Source organism: Hemitrygon akajei, chromosome 4, assembly GCF_048418815.1.
Source record: "Hemitrygon akajei chromosome 4, sHemAka1.3, whole genome shotgun sequence".
In the NCBI taxonomy this organism is placed as follows: Eukaryota; Metazoa; Chordata; class Chondrichthyes; order Myliobatiformes; family Dasyatidae; genus Hemitrygon; species Hemitrygon akajei.
Window position 1 is genome coordinate 148,998,224 of NC_133127.1, and position 19,378 is coordinate 149,017,601.

The 19,378-nt window shown below is 36.9% G+C and overlaps 1 protein-coding gene across 7 annotated transcripts in view; it reads left to right on the forward strand.

Moving 5' to 3' along the window:
- LOC140726767 (LIM and senescent cell antigen-like-containing domain protein 1) overlaps positions 1-19,147 on the forward strand; it is a 94,905-nt gene extending 75,758 nt beyond the window's left edge. For 4 of the 7 annotated variants that reach the window (XM_073043570.1, XM_073043571.1, XM_073043568.1 and 1 more), the window contains exons 5-11: positions 1,104-1,253; positions 4,131-4,281; positions 12,563-12,655; positions 13,484-13,532; positions 14,852-14,927; positions 15,118-15,295; positions 16,933-19,147. In XM_073043570.1, the coding sequence (XP_072899671.1) occupies positions 1,104-1,253; positions 4,131-4,281; positions 12,563-12,655; positions 13,484-13,532; positions 14,852-14,927; positions 15,118-15,265 (667 nt within the window). In that variant the 3' untranslated portion in view covers positions 15,266-15,295; positions 16,933-19,147. The remainder of the gene's footprint in view (positions 1-1,103; positions 1,254-4,130; positions 4,282-12,562; positions 12,656-13,483; positions 13,533-14,851; positions 14,928-15,117; positions 15,296-16,932) is intronic. The other 3 variants (XM_073043569.1, XM_073043567.1, XM_073043573.1) reach the window with 2 other exon arrangements.
- Positions 19,148-19,378: the final 231 nt, after the last annotated feature.

Genomic DNA, 19,378 nt, shown 5'->3' on the forward strand with positions numbered 1-19,378 from the left:
ATGAAAACTCTATATCGAATCTACTTCGGCAGTTGAAAACTTTTTCACTTGAGCACTGCAGCTGTGAGAAGTGAAGGGGATCCTTTGAGAGCTTTGAATGCACTTCTGTGAGCTTTTACTTTAGGTTACAAATATAGATGAGGGCCAACTTGTATAAGGCTAACATTGCCTTCACAGAAAGTGTTCATTTACTGGGTTCCCCCATTGTGAAATCTGATCACCTCTTTTGAGATGTCTTCTATTTATTATCTGTTATCTGGTGAACAACTATATCATCTTATATACCTCATTTTCCAGAATTCTTCTTGACATTACTTGCTTTATGAAACTGGCTTGGATGTAGTGATCTCACTTTGGGTCAGTCTATTTGAGAACAGGAAAAATGGGCCTATATTTTTAAACACTTGATTGGAGTCTCTATATTAGTAATGGCTAATTCATTATGGAGTGTATAATACCAGTCTCTAGATACCTGAGAGGAATGCAAGGCTTGAATGCAAGACATCTGGTAAGCTAAGAGCAATAGTTAACATAAGGGAATATAATATTGTTACCATCATGGAGACTTGTTTAAAATATAGCCAGGACGGGCAGCTCAGCATTCCTGGGCATGGCGTCTTTTTAAAAAGGACAGAGGAAGAGTGGTGATGTATTTAAAAAATTGTATTGAAATATTAATTGAGGAAGCTACTGCTTCAGTAAGGAGGGGGAATGTCCTTAAAAAGTTCATCAATTAAGCGCAAGTAGAGCCTTTATCCAGTCAGTGTCACATTCCTGGAACCTTACTGGTTAGTTTGAAATTTTAAAAATGGTGTTATTTTGAAAAAGAAGTTTGGAAACTCTGCATTATGTAAAGGTTATTTTTAAGTCGCAAACTAAAGAAAATCTGCAGATGCTGGAAATCCTGATGAAGTGTCTTGGCCTGAAATGTAGAAGCTGCTTGGCCTTCTGAGTTCTTCCAGCATTCTGTATGCGTGTTATTTTTAAGTTTTGAATTCTTCCTGCTTTAAATTTGCCTTGTCATTTTCATCCATTTGCCTATATAGAATGAACATAAAAATGTTTAGTTAAAAGGAATTATTCATTCAAATTTCTGCTTGCAGACATCTTTGCCGTCCATGCCATAATCGTGAAAAGGCTAGAGGTCTGGGGAAATATATCTGTCAGAAGTGTCATGCTATTATCGATGAACAACCACTTATATTCAAGAATGACCCTTATCACCCCGATCATTTCAACTGTGCAAACTGTGGGTAAGCAATATTTCAGTTATTAATGTATATTGAATCAGTTGATGTGCATTAGCACAGCTCTGTTTCAAGGGTAACTGTCTTGGGGGTGAGGTATTCATTCACTTTGTAAATGATATAGGTATCTAAGGGGTAGGAGGATTTATTATTATAATCAGTGAAAATAAAGTTTATTTACACATTCAGCAATTATTCCTTGTTTTCACCTCAGTCTACTTATATTTTTCATGTTTCCTTTTTTCCCCTCTAGATGCCTATTGCTTCTCTATCCTTCCTTCTCCTTTTTACCTTCGATCAACAGTAATGTACACTCAGTAGCCGCTTTACACCTCTTTAATGTAAATATCTAATCAGCCAATCACGTGGCAGAAACTCAGTGCAGAAAAGCACTTAGGCATGGTTAAGAGGTTTGGTTGTGTTCAGACCAAATATCAGAACAGGGAAGAAATATGATCTAAATGACTTTGACTGTGGAATGATTGTTGGGGTGGTTTCAGTATCTCAGAAGTTGCTGATCTCCTGGGATTTTCACGCACAAGTCTCTAACAGAGATTGGTGAGGAAAACACAAATTCATCCAGTGAGCGGCAGTTCTGTGGGCGAAAGTGCCTTGTTAATATGAGCGGTCAGAAGAGAATGGCCAGACTGGTTCAAGCTGACCATAAGGACACAGCAACTCAAATAACCACTTGTTCCAACAGTGGTGTGCGGAAGAGCATCTCTAAATATACAACACGTTGAACCTTGAAGTGGATGAGTTACAGCAACAAAATACAACAAAACATATTGGGTGGCCACATTATTAGGTACAGGAGGAGCCACTGAGTACATAGTGTCTGGTCTAAATACTTGGTTTTAAATACTCATGACCATTGATTACCATCAGGCTCTTTTACCATGAAGTGAGACTCATTCCGATGATCTTTATATTTTTTGCCTTGAAATAATCAAAATTTTGGCAAACGTTGCTTTCATCATGCATGGAAGACTGGAACTAATAGAGGCACTTTTTAAATATAATTTGCTATAACTATCTGAATGCATTGCTCAAACAGTGTTATTAATCAATGGAGAACAATTACTGAATCTGTGCGCCTGATCTGGTTTACATTAAAAGCTGCTTGAGTCAATTTTGTCCCTGTTGGAATTATACCCTTATCAGTATTCAGTTTCCTTCATTGGAATGCTCATTCATATAATATTGCCAGGAATACAGAGTTCTTTTGAATTGTACATCAATGAGGGAAGGAGAGATGAATTGATTAAATTATTTGGTTACATTGCACAAAGTTTGTATTGTAAATATCTTTTTAATTGACTTAGTCCAGTGATCACATAAAATGATATGCACTAGCCAAGGAATTTGGGAATGGTGAAATATATTTGAAATGGACAAAAGCAAGCTTAAAAATAAATATTGCAAGATCCATGATTATTTCAAAATATATCCTCTCTTAAAGCCAAGGAATCATACAAGTCCTCTCTTTGTTTTGGAAAGGAAGTTGTGAGATCGGTTTTGAAAACAGTTCAGTACACAACTTGGTGGTGAATTGTTGAAAACTTAATCTGAAACACCAACAGAGCAGAGTGATCTACTCCTTTGATTCTGCAGTGTCTCCATTTTAAAGGAAAATAGTCAACATCATTGTAATGGGTTGATTTCTCTGTTTGGGTCTGCTGATTATTTTTAAGGAATGAACTTAAGAAAATATCTCATTAGGATTTAACTGAAGTTGATAGCCACTTAAAGTTTGTATTCTCAATCACTTTATCACTTTTTGATTTGGCATGTCTTAAAGATAACTTGCATTATGTGGATTTAATTGGGTAACTTTTCCTCTCTGTCCTGTTATTTACAGAAATAGTAATCTGATGAGTCGCACATTTTCTTAGCAAGCAGTTAAGGAATTTAGTATGCCGTTTCGAAGGGGTGTAACACTTCAGGCCTCAAATTCCTGTCAGTTATTCCATAACCACAAACTTTTCAATCAAAAAAATGTCATTTCCTGCTAGCTGCCTTCAATTTTCAATTATTGCGGATTTAACTACGGTATATAACATTTTTAAATACCAGGACTCTCTTTAAGGAAAATTCTATCATTTTCTGTCCTTGTTTTTAATAAGAGCATAAAGGTATATGGCCCTTGTCTAATGCTGGATGAAAATACTTTTCCTCTCGTCCTCATACCAATTATTTTTAAATAGGCTTTTCACTACTTTGTTAAGGAAAATAAGTCTTTATCTAGCTCCTCATTACTTTATACACATAACCTCTGCTGTTCAAAAGGAAATTACCCTAGTTTATCCAATGTTTCCCCAGAAAAACAATATATCAATCCTAGCAACATCCTCCTAAATCTCCTCTGCATATTTCCTGTAGTCTAGTGAACAAAACTGTATGCTGTGGGCCAAGTATTGTTCAAGCAATTCCAGCATAGAGTACGTGTCTTCTATTGTCTGCCTCAGCTAATAAAGGAAAAAATTCCTGCTTACCTTTTCAGTTGCCCTGTTGACCTCTCCAGCTACTTTCAAGGAATTGCAGCTCCATATCCTGCCATTCATTGTACATTCCCCTGCTTTGTTCTCCCTCATCTGCATTTCTGTCAGTTTAAGTTCCATTTGCCATTTTTCTGCCAACTGACCAGACCATCAATGACTTCTTGCATTTTAGAGCTTTCCCTGTTTCAACCACACAACCAATTTTTGGATCTCAAATACCACAAACCTTTGTATTTTGTACTTTTACCAACAGCAAAATATGTATATTTCTCTATGAAATTTTGTATAGAACCTCAATGTAGATTATCTTAATTTTCAAAGTAAATTATTTCAGTGAGAGATGATACAAATGAATGGTTCTTTGCTGCTTTATTTTAATTAGAAAAGAGTTAACTGCCGAAGCCCGAGAGCTGAAAGGAGAACTGTATTGCTTGCCATGCCATGATAAAATGGGCGTTCCCATTTGTGGTGCTTGCCGACGGCCAATTGAAGGGCGCGTAGTCAATGCCATGGGCAAGCAGTGGCATGTGGAGGTAAACTGATTAATATCCTATTCTCTTTATTGCTTTGATTATTGCCTTCCCAGTGTAGAATGATCATTGCAAATGTAAGGGTTGTTTATGTGCTTTAATATTTTCTTTCCATATTCTGGGTTTTCGTTGAGTGGTGAAAAGGAGGAGATTGTTTCTTCATTACCGAATGCAGTCATTTTAAGCTCAATTCACCGGTTTTGAATCCAGCCAGAGAGAAGTGCACTCTGCTCATTGTTCTGTGCTATTGAATGAACTACCATGTCCTTGATCCTGTTACGACCAATAAATCCACTATTAACCCAGATATGACCATATTAAAAGTTGGGTGATGCATATCAGTATGTGAAAAAAATAATGAAAGCAATTGAAACACAGAGTAAACTTATAGATACCATTTCCCGGAATGATACTGGTTAGCTATAGAATGAGAGGATATATCCCTTAATTAGGAGTACTTGGATAATGTCAACATATTTAACACTTAAGAATGTTTTGTGTTTGGCTGCTAAATGTAGAAACCTATCAGCAGTATGTTTCAGACTTTGGAGAAGTAGCAATCACTATAAGTACTTCTGTTGTATGAAACGTGATGGCTAATTTATGTAAAAGAAGTTCTCATAAACAGCTGTGGCTAGGGCACTATGGAAACTCACCTGTTACTTGAAATGGCATCATGGGAATTCTCTTTGCATCCCTACCTTGGAGAACAGATGTGGCATCAGTTAAGCATCTCATCCAAAAGTCAGCACACCTTACAGTTCATTCAGTATAACATGAGATTGTGGTCCAAGATATGTTCAAATCTCTGAAGTAGAACTTGCACGTAAAATCTTTTGAATTGGAGATGACATTACTACCAATGGAGTCAGGGGACCTAAATGTCTCCAGTTTACTAATCATAATATGAGGAGTGCAAAATTCCATGCAGGAATTTCACTCCAGTTAGCTGAGTCCAGTCTAGATTACCTAAGCATCTGTGGAAGAATATGAATAGTTGACATTTTGAGCTGAGATCCTACATCAAGACCGAAAAGGGTAGAAGCTAGAATAAAAGGAGAGGGGGATGAGCGTAAGCCAGCAGGTAATAGGTGAATCCAGGTGAAAAGGGGATGTTTTGTTATGTTATGCCATGGCAAATTCATGGCAGATGCAATTTAATGTGGATAAATGTGAGGTTATCCACTTTGGTTGCAAGAACAGAAAAACAGATTATTATCTGAATGGTGGCCGATTAGGAAAAGGGGAGATGCAATGAGACCTGGGTGTTATTGTACACCAGTCATTGAAGGTGGGCATGCAGGTACAGCAGGCAGTGAAAAAGGCAAATGGTATGTTGGCATTCATAGATAGATAGATAGATAGATACTTTATTCATCCCCATGGGGAAATTCAACATTTTTTCCAATGTCCCATACACTTGTTGTAGCAAAAACTCATTACATACAATACTTAACTCAGTAATAATATGATATGCATCTAAATCACTAACTCAAAAAGCATTAATAATAGCTTTAAAAAAGTTCTTAAGTCCTGACAGTTGAATTGTAAAGCCTAATGGCATTGGGGAGTATTGACCTCTTCATCCTGTCTGAGGAGCATTGCATCGACAGTAACCTGTAGCAAAAGGATTTGAGTACAGGAGCAGGGAGGTTCTACTGCAGTTGTACAAGGCCTTGGTGAGACCGCTCCTAGAATATTGTGTGCAGTTTTGGTCCCCTAATCTGAGGAAAGACATTCTTGCCATAGAGGGAGTACAGAGAAGGTTCACCAGATTGATTCCTGGGATGGCAGGACTTTCATATGAAGAAAGACTGGATCGACTAAACTTATACTCACTGGAATTTAGAAGATTGAGGGGGGATCCTATTGAAACGTATAAAATTCTAAAGGGATTGGACAGGCTAGATGCAGGAAGATTGTTTCTGATGTTGGGGAAGTCCAGAATGAGGGGTCACAGTTTAAGGATAAAGGGGAAGCCTTTTAGGACCGAGATGAGGAAAAACTTCTTCACACAGAGAGTGGTGAATCTGTGGAATTCTCTGCCACAGGAAACAGTTGAGACCGGTTCATTGGCTATATTTAAGAGGAAGTTAGATATGGCCCTTGTGGCTAAAGGGATCGGGGGTATGGAGAGAAAGCAGGTACAGGGTTCTGAGTTGGATGATCAGCCATGATCATACTGAATGGCGGTGCAGGCTCGAAGGGCCGAATGGCCTACTCCTGCACCTATTTACTATGTTTCTATGTTAGGTGGGTGGAGGAGGGGGAATAAAAGCTGGAAGGTGATTGGTAGAAGAGGCAAAGGGCTGAAAAAGGCAGCATCTAATAGGCATCACACACAAAATGCTGGAGGAAGTCAGCAGGTCAGGCAGTGTCTATGGAAATGAATAGATAGTTGATGTTTTGGGCCAAGATCTCCAGATCGGAGAATAGGCATACTTGTTTACTACTCAATTTTTATTTATTCTTGGGCTGTGGTCAATATATACTAGATTACATAAATATTGTTTCCTTTTATCCTGAAGGCATTTGATTTGGATACATCTCAGGTTAGGTAGCAATGATAGTTTCCCTTCCTAGATGGGCTTTCATAATCTGATAGATTTCATTGACAGTTTTGTTCATGCAAGCACACAGATATCATTACTGATTTAATTAAATGTTAAAGTCTACCTTGCTGAGAACTTAACAAATGTCTCAGAAAGATCATCTCCATTTGTTTTGTCCCTGCCTGTTTATCACAAATATATCAACTCTGGCCTAATTCTGCTCCAATGTCTTGTATTACAGTCTAACTCCAGTATGGGGATCATGAGTTTAAAAATTGTGCACCTTTGCTAACTAAGTGCACAAAGTTATTGTAGGACTGGATTTCCGCAGATACTGACTGGAATTTACACATTATTCTCAATGTGTGATCAAATGCTATTTTTGTGTACTGTAATATACTTTTGAACTCTGAAGCCTAAGTACTTTGCCACTCATCTATCAATAACACTGGCCCAATAAAACCCTTTTTTATTATGATTGATGACACATTGTGGGCTTGCCTGTTTTGGATCATTTTCTGTACATTTCTTTATGGCTGAACACAGCTCATTATTCTTGTTTATATGCGATTGACTCTCCTGACTTCACAACATGCCACATTGCAATCAACTGATTCTTGACTAGATCCTTTTTCAACTGATTCATGATTGTTCCAAAATATACTTTTGTAAAAGCCTTCCTTTTTTCAGTTATACTCGGAGAGTTGACTGTATTTCCTTCCTTTTGTAGTTGAAGTCTTAGCAAGGCTGATTCAGGCTACGTCCACACTACACCAAATAAATCCATTACCGAAGCTTTTTCTCTTCGTTTAGTCCACCGAAAATGGTGCTTTTCTAAAACGCTCTCCAGGGTGTGTAATTTTGAAAACGCCGGATTGGCTAGAGCACTGTGGACGGGGTAACCGGAGAAATCTAAAAATGCTGTCATGATGTGCCGGAACAGATACTGGCAGCAGCACGCTATTTCATTGTTTTCTTGAGCGCAACCTAACAATTTCAGAACAGACAGCAACGAGACTGAAGCCAGAAGAGTTAGTAATGTACTCACCAAATACTTTGACCCATAACTTACTGAATAAATAAGTATACTCACTTTGCCCTGTTTTCTGTCCTTGCTCGTATGAAGGTGGTTTACCTATTTATGCAAGTACTTCTCTGACAATAGATGTGTAACAGCCTAATGTAACCTTATACAAGATCTTGTACAAAATACAAGATAATACTGATGCAGACATGTTTTATACAGTTAACAAGGGGCTTTATTAATGCAATAGAGTTGGTCAGTTTTTCATTGTTCATCGTCAGCCGTGTCATACTGTCCTTGGACTCCCTGTCCGTTGCCTCCATACGGTCCAGTATTTGTTTTTTTTTTAGTGTTAAGTCCTCTTGCATGAGAGCCAACAGCTGTCCATCTTTTAAATTTTTCTAGTCTGTAATTGAACCAAACACGGCGAGATTCGACACCAAACATGTCGCTTGTTTTCGGTAGATGTGTCCTGCGTATGCGCAGTAGGATGAGATTCGCCAAAATCTCCATTTCAATGTGGACAGAGATATTTTCAAAAACGCTTGATGTGGATGCCTATCGTTTTCAAGTGAAACCGGTGTTTTCAAAATTATCTGATCTAGTGTGGACGTAGCCTTAAAAGACACTTCTAAGTGTTAATTGCAAATTGATATCTAGTTTATAAATATTTAGATACTTAACCTATTTGGAGCAAGTAACTTAATTTTTCACAAACTACTATATTTGCAGATATTAATGTATTTATTTAGAGATACAGTGCGAAACAGATCCTTCTGGCCCAGTGAGCCATGACGCTCATCAACTCGCCTATTTACCGGACAATTTACCAGTACTACTTTGGACAGGTGGAGGAATCCACGCAGTCACAAAAAGAATGTATAAACTCTTTACAGACAACACCAGAATTGAACTCTGAACTTCAACACCATAATAGCGTTACACTAATGAGCGCGACGGTACTGTGTCTAGTAGGGAGTGCTTCAAAACTCTGTCAGAACAGTTTTATCTTTAAATTAGAGCAAAAGGACATAGACAAAATTTTTGCTTCTGACTGTGGACACAAGTCACTGAACTTAGTGTGCCTTCAAAAGCCATACAACTTTAAAGACAGGAGGCCTCAGGAAAAACAACTAAATCTCTGTTTATTTTGAAATGCAAACCTTATCTGTGTAGCTTTCATCCATCTGCAAAACACCTCCCATTAATCCCGTTACAAATCTCTGCAATCAACTTTCCAATAATGCCCATCTCTCCTCTTGTTATCCTTTGTTCAACAAACCTTAATGGTCTTTTATTCAACTTAATTCTTCTGTGATTTCAGTTCTCTGCAGTGGTTGAAGGAAAGGTTAATTGATCAACATGCAAGACTTTTGTAACATCAATCTTCCCTTCAGAAGCACGACACTTCAGTGTAGTGTTACCATGGGCTAACTGTGTCTAGTGAGACACAGGATATCCCCATTTTGTGTATTACACTGTAGCACTGGGCTAGTCCTATAAATAAACTCTTCTCAAGCTTCCAGCCGGGTACAGGTATTGAATTTAACCGACATGTCTAGTTTGGTGGTATATATACCCCCACTGTCTGTCGCTACTGATTGGTTAGTACTTAACTAATCAGGTTTCTGCTGTCCCATCTTGTTTACAATTGAATTCCGGTCTGACTTCCCTAAATTCCCATGGTTTCTGGAAGGATTACCAGGATCCTGAAGAAATACCAGATTTAATACCACCCACAAACCCGGAAGGAAGCTCCAATCCCAGTTTATGCAGGTCAAAGAAAGGCTGGCGTTTACAGGATGCCCTGTGAATGTGGAGCAGCGTGTATCTGCAAGATGGGGTGCACAGCAAAAACCTGCATCAAGGAGCATAGGAAGTGTATCCGTTTGGGTTACATGGAGAAATCGACAGTAGGGTTGACTGTGACGGCAGGAAACTACTGTGCTGCACCAGTGACTTCTGGGACTGCCTGGTGAAGGAAGCCATTGAAATAAGGCGAGAATAAGAATTTTAACAAAGACAAAGGTCTTGCTCTAAGAAAGGTGAGACAATGGAAACCTGATTGGTTTGTCCTCAACCAATGATGACGGGGCCATATTCCATCAAACTAGACGTGCCTACGCGTCATCCCTGATGAAGATGGCGGAGTTTGTCATCAAAACATTGATTAAAATCGATACCTGTACCTGGCAGGAAGCCCGAGAAGAGCTTATTCATCAGATATGCTGGGAAAGCACTAGATCCTTTTTTTGTGCTGGTCCTATTTTCTTCCAGATTTTAAAGATAGAACGTAATGTATGCAAACTTAATAAAAATTGCAGGACTGTAAAAGCAATCATCATCTTTCTACCAATGTTGAACAATACACGAAGGATGCTTTGGAAAATTTAAAAATCTTCAATCCCTGAACCACCTCTAATTTAGTCTTTAGTCGTACAAGGTGAGTCAGATGGAAAGGTTAGTTTTCATGAGGTAAACATGAAATTTGTGATTAGCTCAGTTTTTGTGAAATATGCCATTGATGCCCAAGCCTTTTGTTTTCATTACTGTTCATATCTCAAGTTGCAGATATGAACTGAGTTATTTCTAATTTTGGTTATATTAACAGCCCAGGTTTAAGTATTTGGATGATTAGGTTTCAAAATATATCAGCAGTTAGGCATATACTTGTGGTGGTGCGTGATTGCAGAATGTGAGTGCTGCTTTCTCATTATTATTGAGAAATTAAATAAAATTGCAAAAACAGAAGTGAAACTTTGAAAAGAATTTAATTTTTTGTTAGTGTAACTTGGAACATGAATTTAAGGTTAAAATCTGAGAAGGCTGATCAGTTTGGCTATTCTATCTATATACTACTAAAACTCTCATGCTCTGTTTGTGACCTCCAATTAGTGCAAACGGTCCATTATAGCGGCACTTTTTTTGGCTAAATCAACTTAAAATGCGCTAACTTACAGAATGCAGGCAAAGTTCATGGTTATATATTTGTATAAAATTGCTCATTCACAAAAATCAACAGGCTGCCTTTCACCCGAGAGCCAATCCACCATCATGGAAATCGGGACGTGACACCACAACACATGTACAGCCAGCCTCAGCAGCGACAGCAACCGGAGCGAAAGGGCAGGGCAGTTCTAGTTCGAGCAGTCACATATCACCATCAGCACGTGCAGGATTGGGACAGATCTAACTGCCACACATCAATAAGAGATCATTAAACCTTATTGTAATAACATACTTCTCTTTCAATATTTTTATTAGTTTCTGCATAAAGGAATACAGAGTACAAGAAGATATATATTATAAGTCAAAATAAAAGTACCAAATACATTGTATTAAAAATACAGTTACTATCACAAAACCCTGTATTCATAAATATTAAACTAAATCGTAATATTGAAATATAAAAAATTTGGTATACAGAAAAAAAATCTAAACCCACTACCAAAGTCAGAGCTGTTAGGAAAAGCAAGAAAAAAGGGGGAAATCCCTTATCGTATAATAAAATATATTATTAGCCACCATATGTGCTTTTACAACAAATCAAAGGTTTTGAAAATAACTCAAAAATGGTCCCCACAATGTATAAAAGTCTTGACTAGATTCAAAAACTGAACATCGGATCTTCTCTTAATTTAAGCATGACATAACATCCTGTAACCCGTAATGACATACTTCGAGGAACCCATTAAACCTTTTGCTGTAGTCAAAGGACAGCGGTGACTATATCACGTCCATTTAGGAAAGCGCCAACCACATCATCAAGAATAATCAGAGTTAAAAAAAATATGGTAAGCCTAATTATGCCACGTAGAAAGAGAAGGGGGATGCCAAACTTCGTCAGGAAGCGGCAAGGAGAGGGAGAGAACAAGAATCGGCTGAGGCCAGGGCCACACGACTCCAGGATCAAAGAGTCAGGACAAAAAAGATGAGAGAAGAAGAGACAGAGGAGGAGAGGCATGCACATCTCCAGAATGACAACAACAGGCACAGCAGGAGGAGAGAGGAAGAGACAAAGGAGCAGAGAAATGCACGTCTCCAAGATCAGAGACAAAGAACAAACAGCAGAAGAGATGAAGAGACAATGCATGAAAGGACTGCACGTCTCCAGAATGACAACGAGAGGCACAAGGGTGGCAGATCAACCAGAAACGTTGACATTGGAACTGTCCTTCATTAAACGAGGAGGAGCTATATTTTCCTTGCTACGCGTCTTTCTTCTTTAATAAACTGGTTTTTATTCTTCAATTTCCAAAGCAAAGCAATGTCAGTAGCATTAAGGAAAATTTAATGTTCATTCTGGTGCACTACCTTTCTCTCAAAGGGTGCCCCAACGGGTCACCCCGTTGTCTAGTACTCTTATAATACTGTTTTCCCCATCTTAAAACAATTAAGAAATGTTGCCTTTACCTTTCTTTTATTGAGTTTATTTTTGCAAGAATTGTGTTTTCTCATGGAGGTCTGTAAAGTATAAAAAGTTAGGAAGTTCAAAGTAAAATATATTATCAGAGTAAATACATGACCCCACATACAACTCTGAGATTCATTTCCTGCAAATTGTAAGAAAGAAAGGTATGATTCAATGTACAACATGCATCTTTGGTTATATCTTGCACTGAGTAACTGCTGTGAAGTTTGCTTTGCTGGTTTATTTGTGGAAGGAAGGATCGCTTAACAAATTGAACCTGTTACAATCTATTTACAGCATTTTGTATGCGCCAAGTGTGAGAAACCATTTTTGGGTCACCGTCACTATGAAAGGAAGGGATTGGCTTATTGTGAGACGCACTATAATCAGGTAAAACAGCATTATTCTGTCATTTAATTTAATAGCAATTTAATTTTTGTTTTACCCAAACATGACAATTTTGGTATGAGTTTTACATTTAAACATTAAATGCTTTTAAACACAGAATCAAAAACATTTACTGATGGCCAGTTTTTTTTTTGTGTTTTAGTATCCACTATGGTTTTGATTTTAGTCAGCCAAAATTTATAAGGAAAAGAAGGTTTGCATTTTGAACCTTTCTAGGATCAGGATTACTATTCCTTTTTAAGTAAGCACGAGATTAGCTACTATTAAATGGTCAATGCCTCTTACAGTTATTATTTTATTTTAATTATTTAGTGTTTTTGCTTTTAAGTGCTTTTGATTCAAATTTTAAATCATTCAAGTACGCTTAACTGCCTCAGACTGCCAGGGCACTAGAAGGGCAGGATTTGGAACGCATCAGTGGAGACCTACTTGTCACTCAGCCTGCTTTGCCTCACCTGACATCTGCTGAATGAGGGGTTGTGATGAGGGAGGTCAGCTTATTCTAGCCACTGCATCCTGCTACAGTGTAGTCCAACATTCAAGTACTGAGAGTCCTCTACAAAGGATACCACGGGAAATTTTTGTTTCAGTTTAACGTACATAGAGAATAACACCAATAATGCAACAAAGTGACATCTGAGAAATGGGTTTGAACTTGCATTGATGATGTGGAGTCAAGAATGTTGCAGCTGAGTTCCATTCATTTCTTTGAAATAAATTTGAAAAGATAGCTGAGAGCATTGTTCTTGTCTTAAACTTTGTATCTTTTGATGTAAGTGTACTTTGAACATCTTGCAATTATCTTTTCAGCTTTTTGGTGATGTTTGCTACCACTGTAATCGTGTGATTGAAGGTGATGGTAAGTTTCACAATGCTTTTTAGTTATTCAAATATTTATGATTGTATTTATGCAAGAAAAGCATAAAATTGCTTTTCTGTTTGCTATTCTGATATAGCTTTAGTAAAATGTACCTACAAAAAAGTGCTTTCCCGAGTTTTAAAATTAAATTAAGATATTCAAATGCTGTGTACAACATAGTCATGGAACACTACAACACAGAAACGGGCCCTTTGGTCATCTAGTCCATGTCGAATTATTAATCTACTTACCCCTATTGACCTGCACCTGGGCCATAGGCCTACCATCCATGTACCTATCCAAATTTCTCTTAACTGTTGAAATCAAACCTGCATCCACCACTTCCGTTGGCAGCTCATTTTACACTCCCATCGTCCTCTGAGTGAAGAAATTCCCCTCATGTTCCCCTTAAACATTTTACATTTCACCCTTAACCCATGACCTCTAGTTGTCGTCTTGCCCAACCTCAGTGGAATAAGCCTGCTTGCATGCCGCTCATAATTTTGTATACCTCTATCAAATCTCCCCTCATTCTATTATGCTCTAGGAATAAAGTCCTGACCTATTCAACCTTTCCCTATAACTCAGGTCCTCAATTCCTGGCAACATGTTTGTAAATTTCCTCTGCACTCTATCAGTCTTATTTGTATCTTTCCAGTAGTTAGGTGACCAAAACTTTACACAGTTCTCAAATAAGGTCTCACCAATATCATATACAACCTCAGCATAACAGTCCATCTCCTGTACTTGATTTGTGAAGGCCAATGTGCCAAAAAGCTTTCTTTACAACCTTATTTACCTATGGTGCTACTTACAAGGAATTATGGATCTATATTCCCAAATCACTCTGTTCTACAGCATTCCTCAGTGCCCTATCGCTCACCGTGTAGGTACTACCCTGGTTTGTCCTCCTAAGGTGCAACACCTCACTCATGTTTGCATTAAATTCCATCTACTGTTCTTTCAAAATCTATTTTTCTAGCTGCTCCATATCCCAATGCAAGTTTTGATAGTCTTCCTCACTGTCCACTACACCCCCAGTTTTGGTGTCATCCACAAATTTGCTGATCCAGTCTACCACATTATCATCCAGATCGTTGATATAGATGACAAACAAGGGACCCAGCACAGATCTCCAGAAACCCAATCATCTATCCCTGAAAGTTGGGATGTTGTACTATTCTCCGAATTACTTCTTTCTATGTTAAATGATAAAACATTGTTTCACCCAAAATATATTCTATTTCTAATCAGCCCTATTATAAATTCTAGTAAGTTAACTTTATAACTTACTCTGTATTTTCCTTCTTCCTGTACAGTTGTATCTGCTTTGAATAAAGCTTGGTGTGTTAACTGTTTCGCCTGTTCAACCTGCAACACCAAGCTGACACTCAAGTAAGTACTTTTATTCTAGTTACTCTAGAAATGTTTTCAAAATGTTTTTTTAAATGTTTAATATCAGCCTCTTTCTGAGATTCATTTCTGAATCAATTCAGGTTTTTTTCCTGCGTGATTCTATATTTTCATTGTTCATACATTACTCTCTCTCTTCTGTCCTTTCCTATCCATTCTCTGTATGCTGAAGAGACAAATTTGTTGAAATTGATCTGAAACCAGTCTGTAAACACTGTTACGAACAATTGCCTGAAGAGTTAAAACGCCGACTTGCTAAACGGGAAAGGGATGCAAAAGAAAAACAGAAAAAGAAAAAAATGATGGATATCTGCCTGTAAGGAATGTCTGTCTCTTTTCTTCTGTCTTTGGTTAGTATCTTTGATTTCCATCTGTCTTGTGTTTCAGTCGTCATTTTTGTGCTGTTATCTCCTTTCATTTTCTTTGTACTTCTGTAATATTGCCTGCCTTTTTCCCCTGCTTTAGTCTATCTGCTGCCGGAACAATCATCTATACTTCTGTCGGCTATTCTAATTCTCTCCTGGCTTCCAACCTACATTGAACTTGGTCACCAATTTGTTGCCTGTGCTTTGCCCCTAGATCTTATTTGTGCATCATCTCTCTGCTTGCTGAACCACATTAGCTTCCAGTTCATCAAAACCCATCTCAACTCGTCAAATTAATTTTTTGATTTTCTTTCTTGTATCTCTTCAGTTCTGACCTACATTGTTACCAATATTTGATATTCTCTCCATAGGCTCTTGCATTCCATTCCTCAAACTCTCTACATACTTAAAATCCCTTTTAAAACTTTTAATTTTGGTTACCTGCCCTAAACGTCTTTCTGTACCAATAATATTCCTGTGAACTATCTCAGGACATCAGAATTTATATCAATTTGAAACTTTTATTTAAAACCTTTTTAAAGTAAATACTTCAGTCCTTCTGGTCATCATTCCACCAACTGCATCTATACTAGGTTCTGCAGCAATGTTACCTACTTCACACTTTTGAAGGATGTGAAGACTTGCTATATAGCAGGTGCACATGGATGAACTTTAAAATTGAATTTGACAAGCCATGAACAAAAGTGGGGTGTCTGTATTGTGCTTGTAATCATTTTTCTCCTTTTCTCCTTCAATGCCATCAGTTTTTGCTGATTACAATATTCTAAAGCAACTATAAACATTTTCTAATATCAAAAACTACATGTTAACTGCCTGACATTATATTCATCTCAGTTTTGTCACTGCTTTTCTTTTAACGTAAAAAATCAATGCATGATTCAGAAGCTGCCACATCAATCTGATCTCTGAACCACATTCCATGGTACATGCTGAGACAATACAGAACTATTGGGTCCGTGCAAGAGGTTGAACACTGACAAAGGCAGAGAACTTCACTTGACAGTTTATATAACTTATCATATAACTTGTCTTTTATTTGCATAGAAACTAAATCAATGTTACCATGATTATCTTTTATCACATTGATAAACATTCCATGTGCTTTTTTGTAATAGGTTCTTTTGTATGGAATCATAGTTGTAGAACACTACAGCATGGAAACGGGCCATTCAGCCCATCTAGTACATACCAAACTATTGCTCTGTCTAATCCTGGTCTGCACCCGGACCAGAGCTCTCCATACCCCTTCCCCATGTGCTTAAACAAGTTCCTCTTAAATGATGAAATCAAAACCACATCCACCATTTCCACTGGCAGCTTGTTCCACACTCTGTCCACCCTCTTAGTGAAGAAGTTCACCTTAAATATTTCATTTTTAATTCTTAACCTATGACCTTTCATTCTAGTTTCACCCAACCTCACTGGAAAAAAGGCTGCTTGCAATTTACCCTTTCTATTCCCTCATCATTTTGACCTGTTATTAGATTAATTCAAAATGTCCAAAATTGCTTGTTTTGATCCATTTATTACAATTTCATTTAAGACCTAAGATTGGATAGAAAGAGCAAAAATATTAAACTTTGTTAATTTTTGTTCCATAGAAACAAGTTTGTGGAGTTTGATATGAAGCCTGTTTGTAAGAAATGTTATGAAAAATTTCCTCTGGAGCTGAAGAAAAGACTGAAGAAACTGGCTGAAAGTGCTGGACGGAAATAAGGAAACAAAAGATTAACAGTCAATTTTCATTATTTTCAAATTCAAATTTTATTTTTAAAAACAGTAAAACTCAGATAATCCACTTACAGATTACTCCAAAACCCTGTTTGGCTCACAGGGACCCTGGTCTCTCTGCTCCCTTTTAAAATCATTAGGGCTTCATCTCCTGTACTCCCTTTAAACTCACTGGCTTCCTTGAATATTTATTATTTCCACTGTAGCATCTTAAAAATAAATTAGAGATTTTGGAGTAGTAACAGGAATCCTGTCCAATGGTCCAAAGAACCTGCTAGTTCAATCCTATTGAAGTCCCAAATGTGCAAGATTAAGAAATTTTACTGTATATTGTGACCAGTTATTAGATTAATATCCTAAATTCAAATTATTTAAATGTAAAGTTATCATGGAAGATCTGCTTTGATTTTAACTTTGCAGAGACATATCTATTTGTTCAATTTATTACTTAAAAAAAATCCATATTCAAAGGTTGCTCCCATTTAAGTGGTCTATTTGTGTATTTTATTCATCCCTGATTCTGAAGCGATTACAAATATTACAATATTGCAGCTACGTGTTCCCTCCTATATCTGTTTTGCTACTGGTGAGACTTGAGTTTGTTGAATATACTGGAAAAACCTAAATCTCACTACTCTGACATAAAAATAACACATGACACCATGTTGCCATCTCTAAAAGTAGTGAATTGGATTGTTTTTCTAAAATGGTACTATGTTTTCTAAATGTTTGGTACATGCTTTAAGCCTCTATTTGCATGGCCAGTAAATGAAAATACAAAAAAAATTACAGCAGAGTGAATTAATATGTGATCTGTTCATTCATGAAGAAACAAGGCTTATGATTTGGCAAATCAAAATGTCTAGATGCAATTTAAAAAGCTTTGATTTGCAGAATGTAACAATATATATTTACTTAATATATTTACTGTGCTTACACTACATCAAATCAATGCTTCTTTCAATCCACTAAAGTAAATGAATTTATTGACTTATAGACATGAGATACAAATTAAAGTAAGGCACAGTATACATTCTTTCATTGTGTACTCTGCTAGATATATGGGTTGATATCTTTCAAAAAATATTTTAATCTTCACTATTTTTATCCAGTTTTGTAATCAATTTAAGGAATCGGTTACAAGCCAATGAATCATTGTGAAATAACTGGAAAATATGCATGAATGCTTGTAGTCAGAAACAACGAACAACTTCAGAATTTATGGATTATCCATTTGGTAAAATTTTATTTTGAAAATTGCTATGATAAAGTAAAACAACACCTAAATATTTGAAGCAGATGTTGATTAAAATCAACTGTCGTGTAATGGCTTCCTTGTATATTCTGACTTTTTTCTCACATGTTAATATAAGATGCTGTAACAACATCTGCAGTACTTATTAATTAGTTCTGTTTGCATGTTTTAAAATTGTACAATTTATTGCTTTTTTAACACATTTAGCATGATAAATACTATAATAGAACTCCTAAGAAATAAATCCAATTGTTTCTGTACATGTACTTGAAAGCAAAACTGATCAACTACTACATTTATGTTTTTACTGCTTTGTGGGAAGTATATTAAACTGTCCATGTAAATTTAACTGCTGAAAGAAAGTGGACTGTTAGATATACAGAACATTTGTTCTTCTGCCTCACAATTGTAAGTGCTTTGAATACCACATTAGATACAAAACCTTGTACTATTTTATAAAGTTTAATGCAAGTACCAAAACTACTGGACATGCTATCAGTATGTAGCAACTTCCTTCTGTTTTTTATTCAGTTGAACGTATTAATTGTAATAAATGCTGGTGCTACATAATGGGATGCAGTAAATTGGAAAATAAGTTCATCTCAATAATTAGTTTTCTAACTGCTGACATGCATTCTAGTGAAGTAGTTACGTCATGAAACATCATCAGAGCATTAATTCCTTGAAAACTAAGGATATTTGTCCAGTTGAGTGTTTGGGGAAGTGTATACTGAATTTATTTTCTCATTAAAGAATGTATTTTTTTTGTGTATCACCATGCAGTATCCCAGTATTCAGTATTATGTAATAAAATATATATGTGAGTTGTTGCACTTGGTCATATTTATTACTTTGTATTTTGTCCATCTTAAAAAATATTCTTCCAAATTAGCATTAAAATAGAGATGAGACTACAGATGCTGGAGTCTGAAGCAAAGACAAACTGAGCTGCTACAAGAACTCATCAGGTCAGGCAGCATTTGTGGAGAGAGATGGACAGTTGCCGATGTGGGCCAAGATACTCACCTGGATTGAAACATCAGCTGTCCCTATCCTTCTAC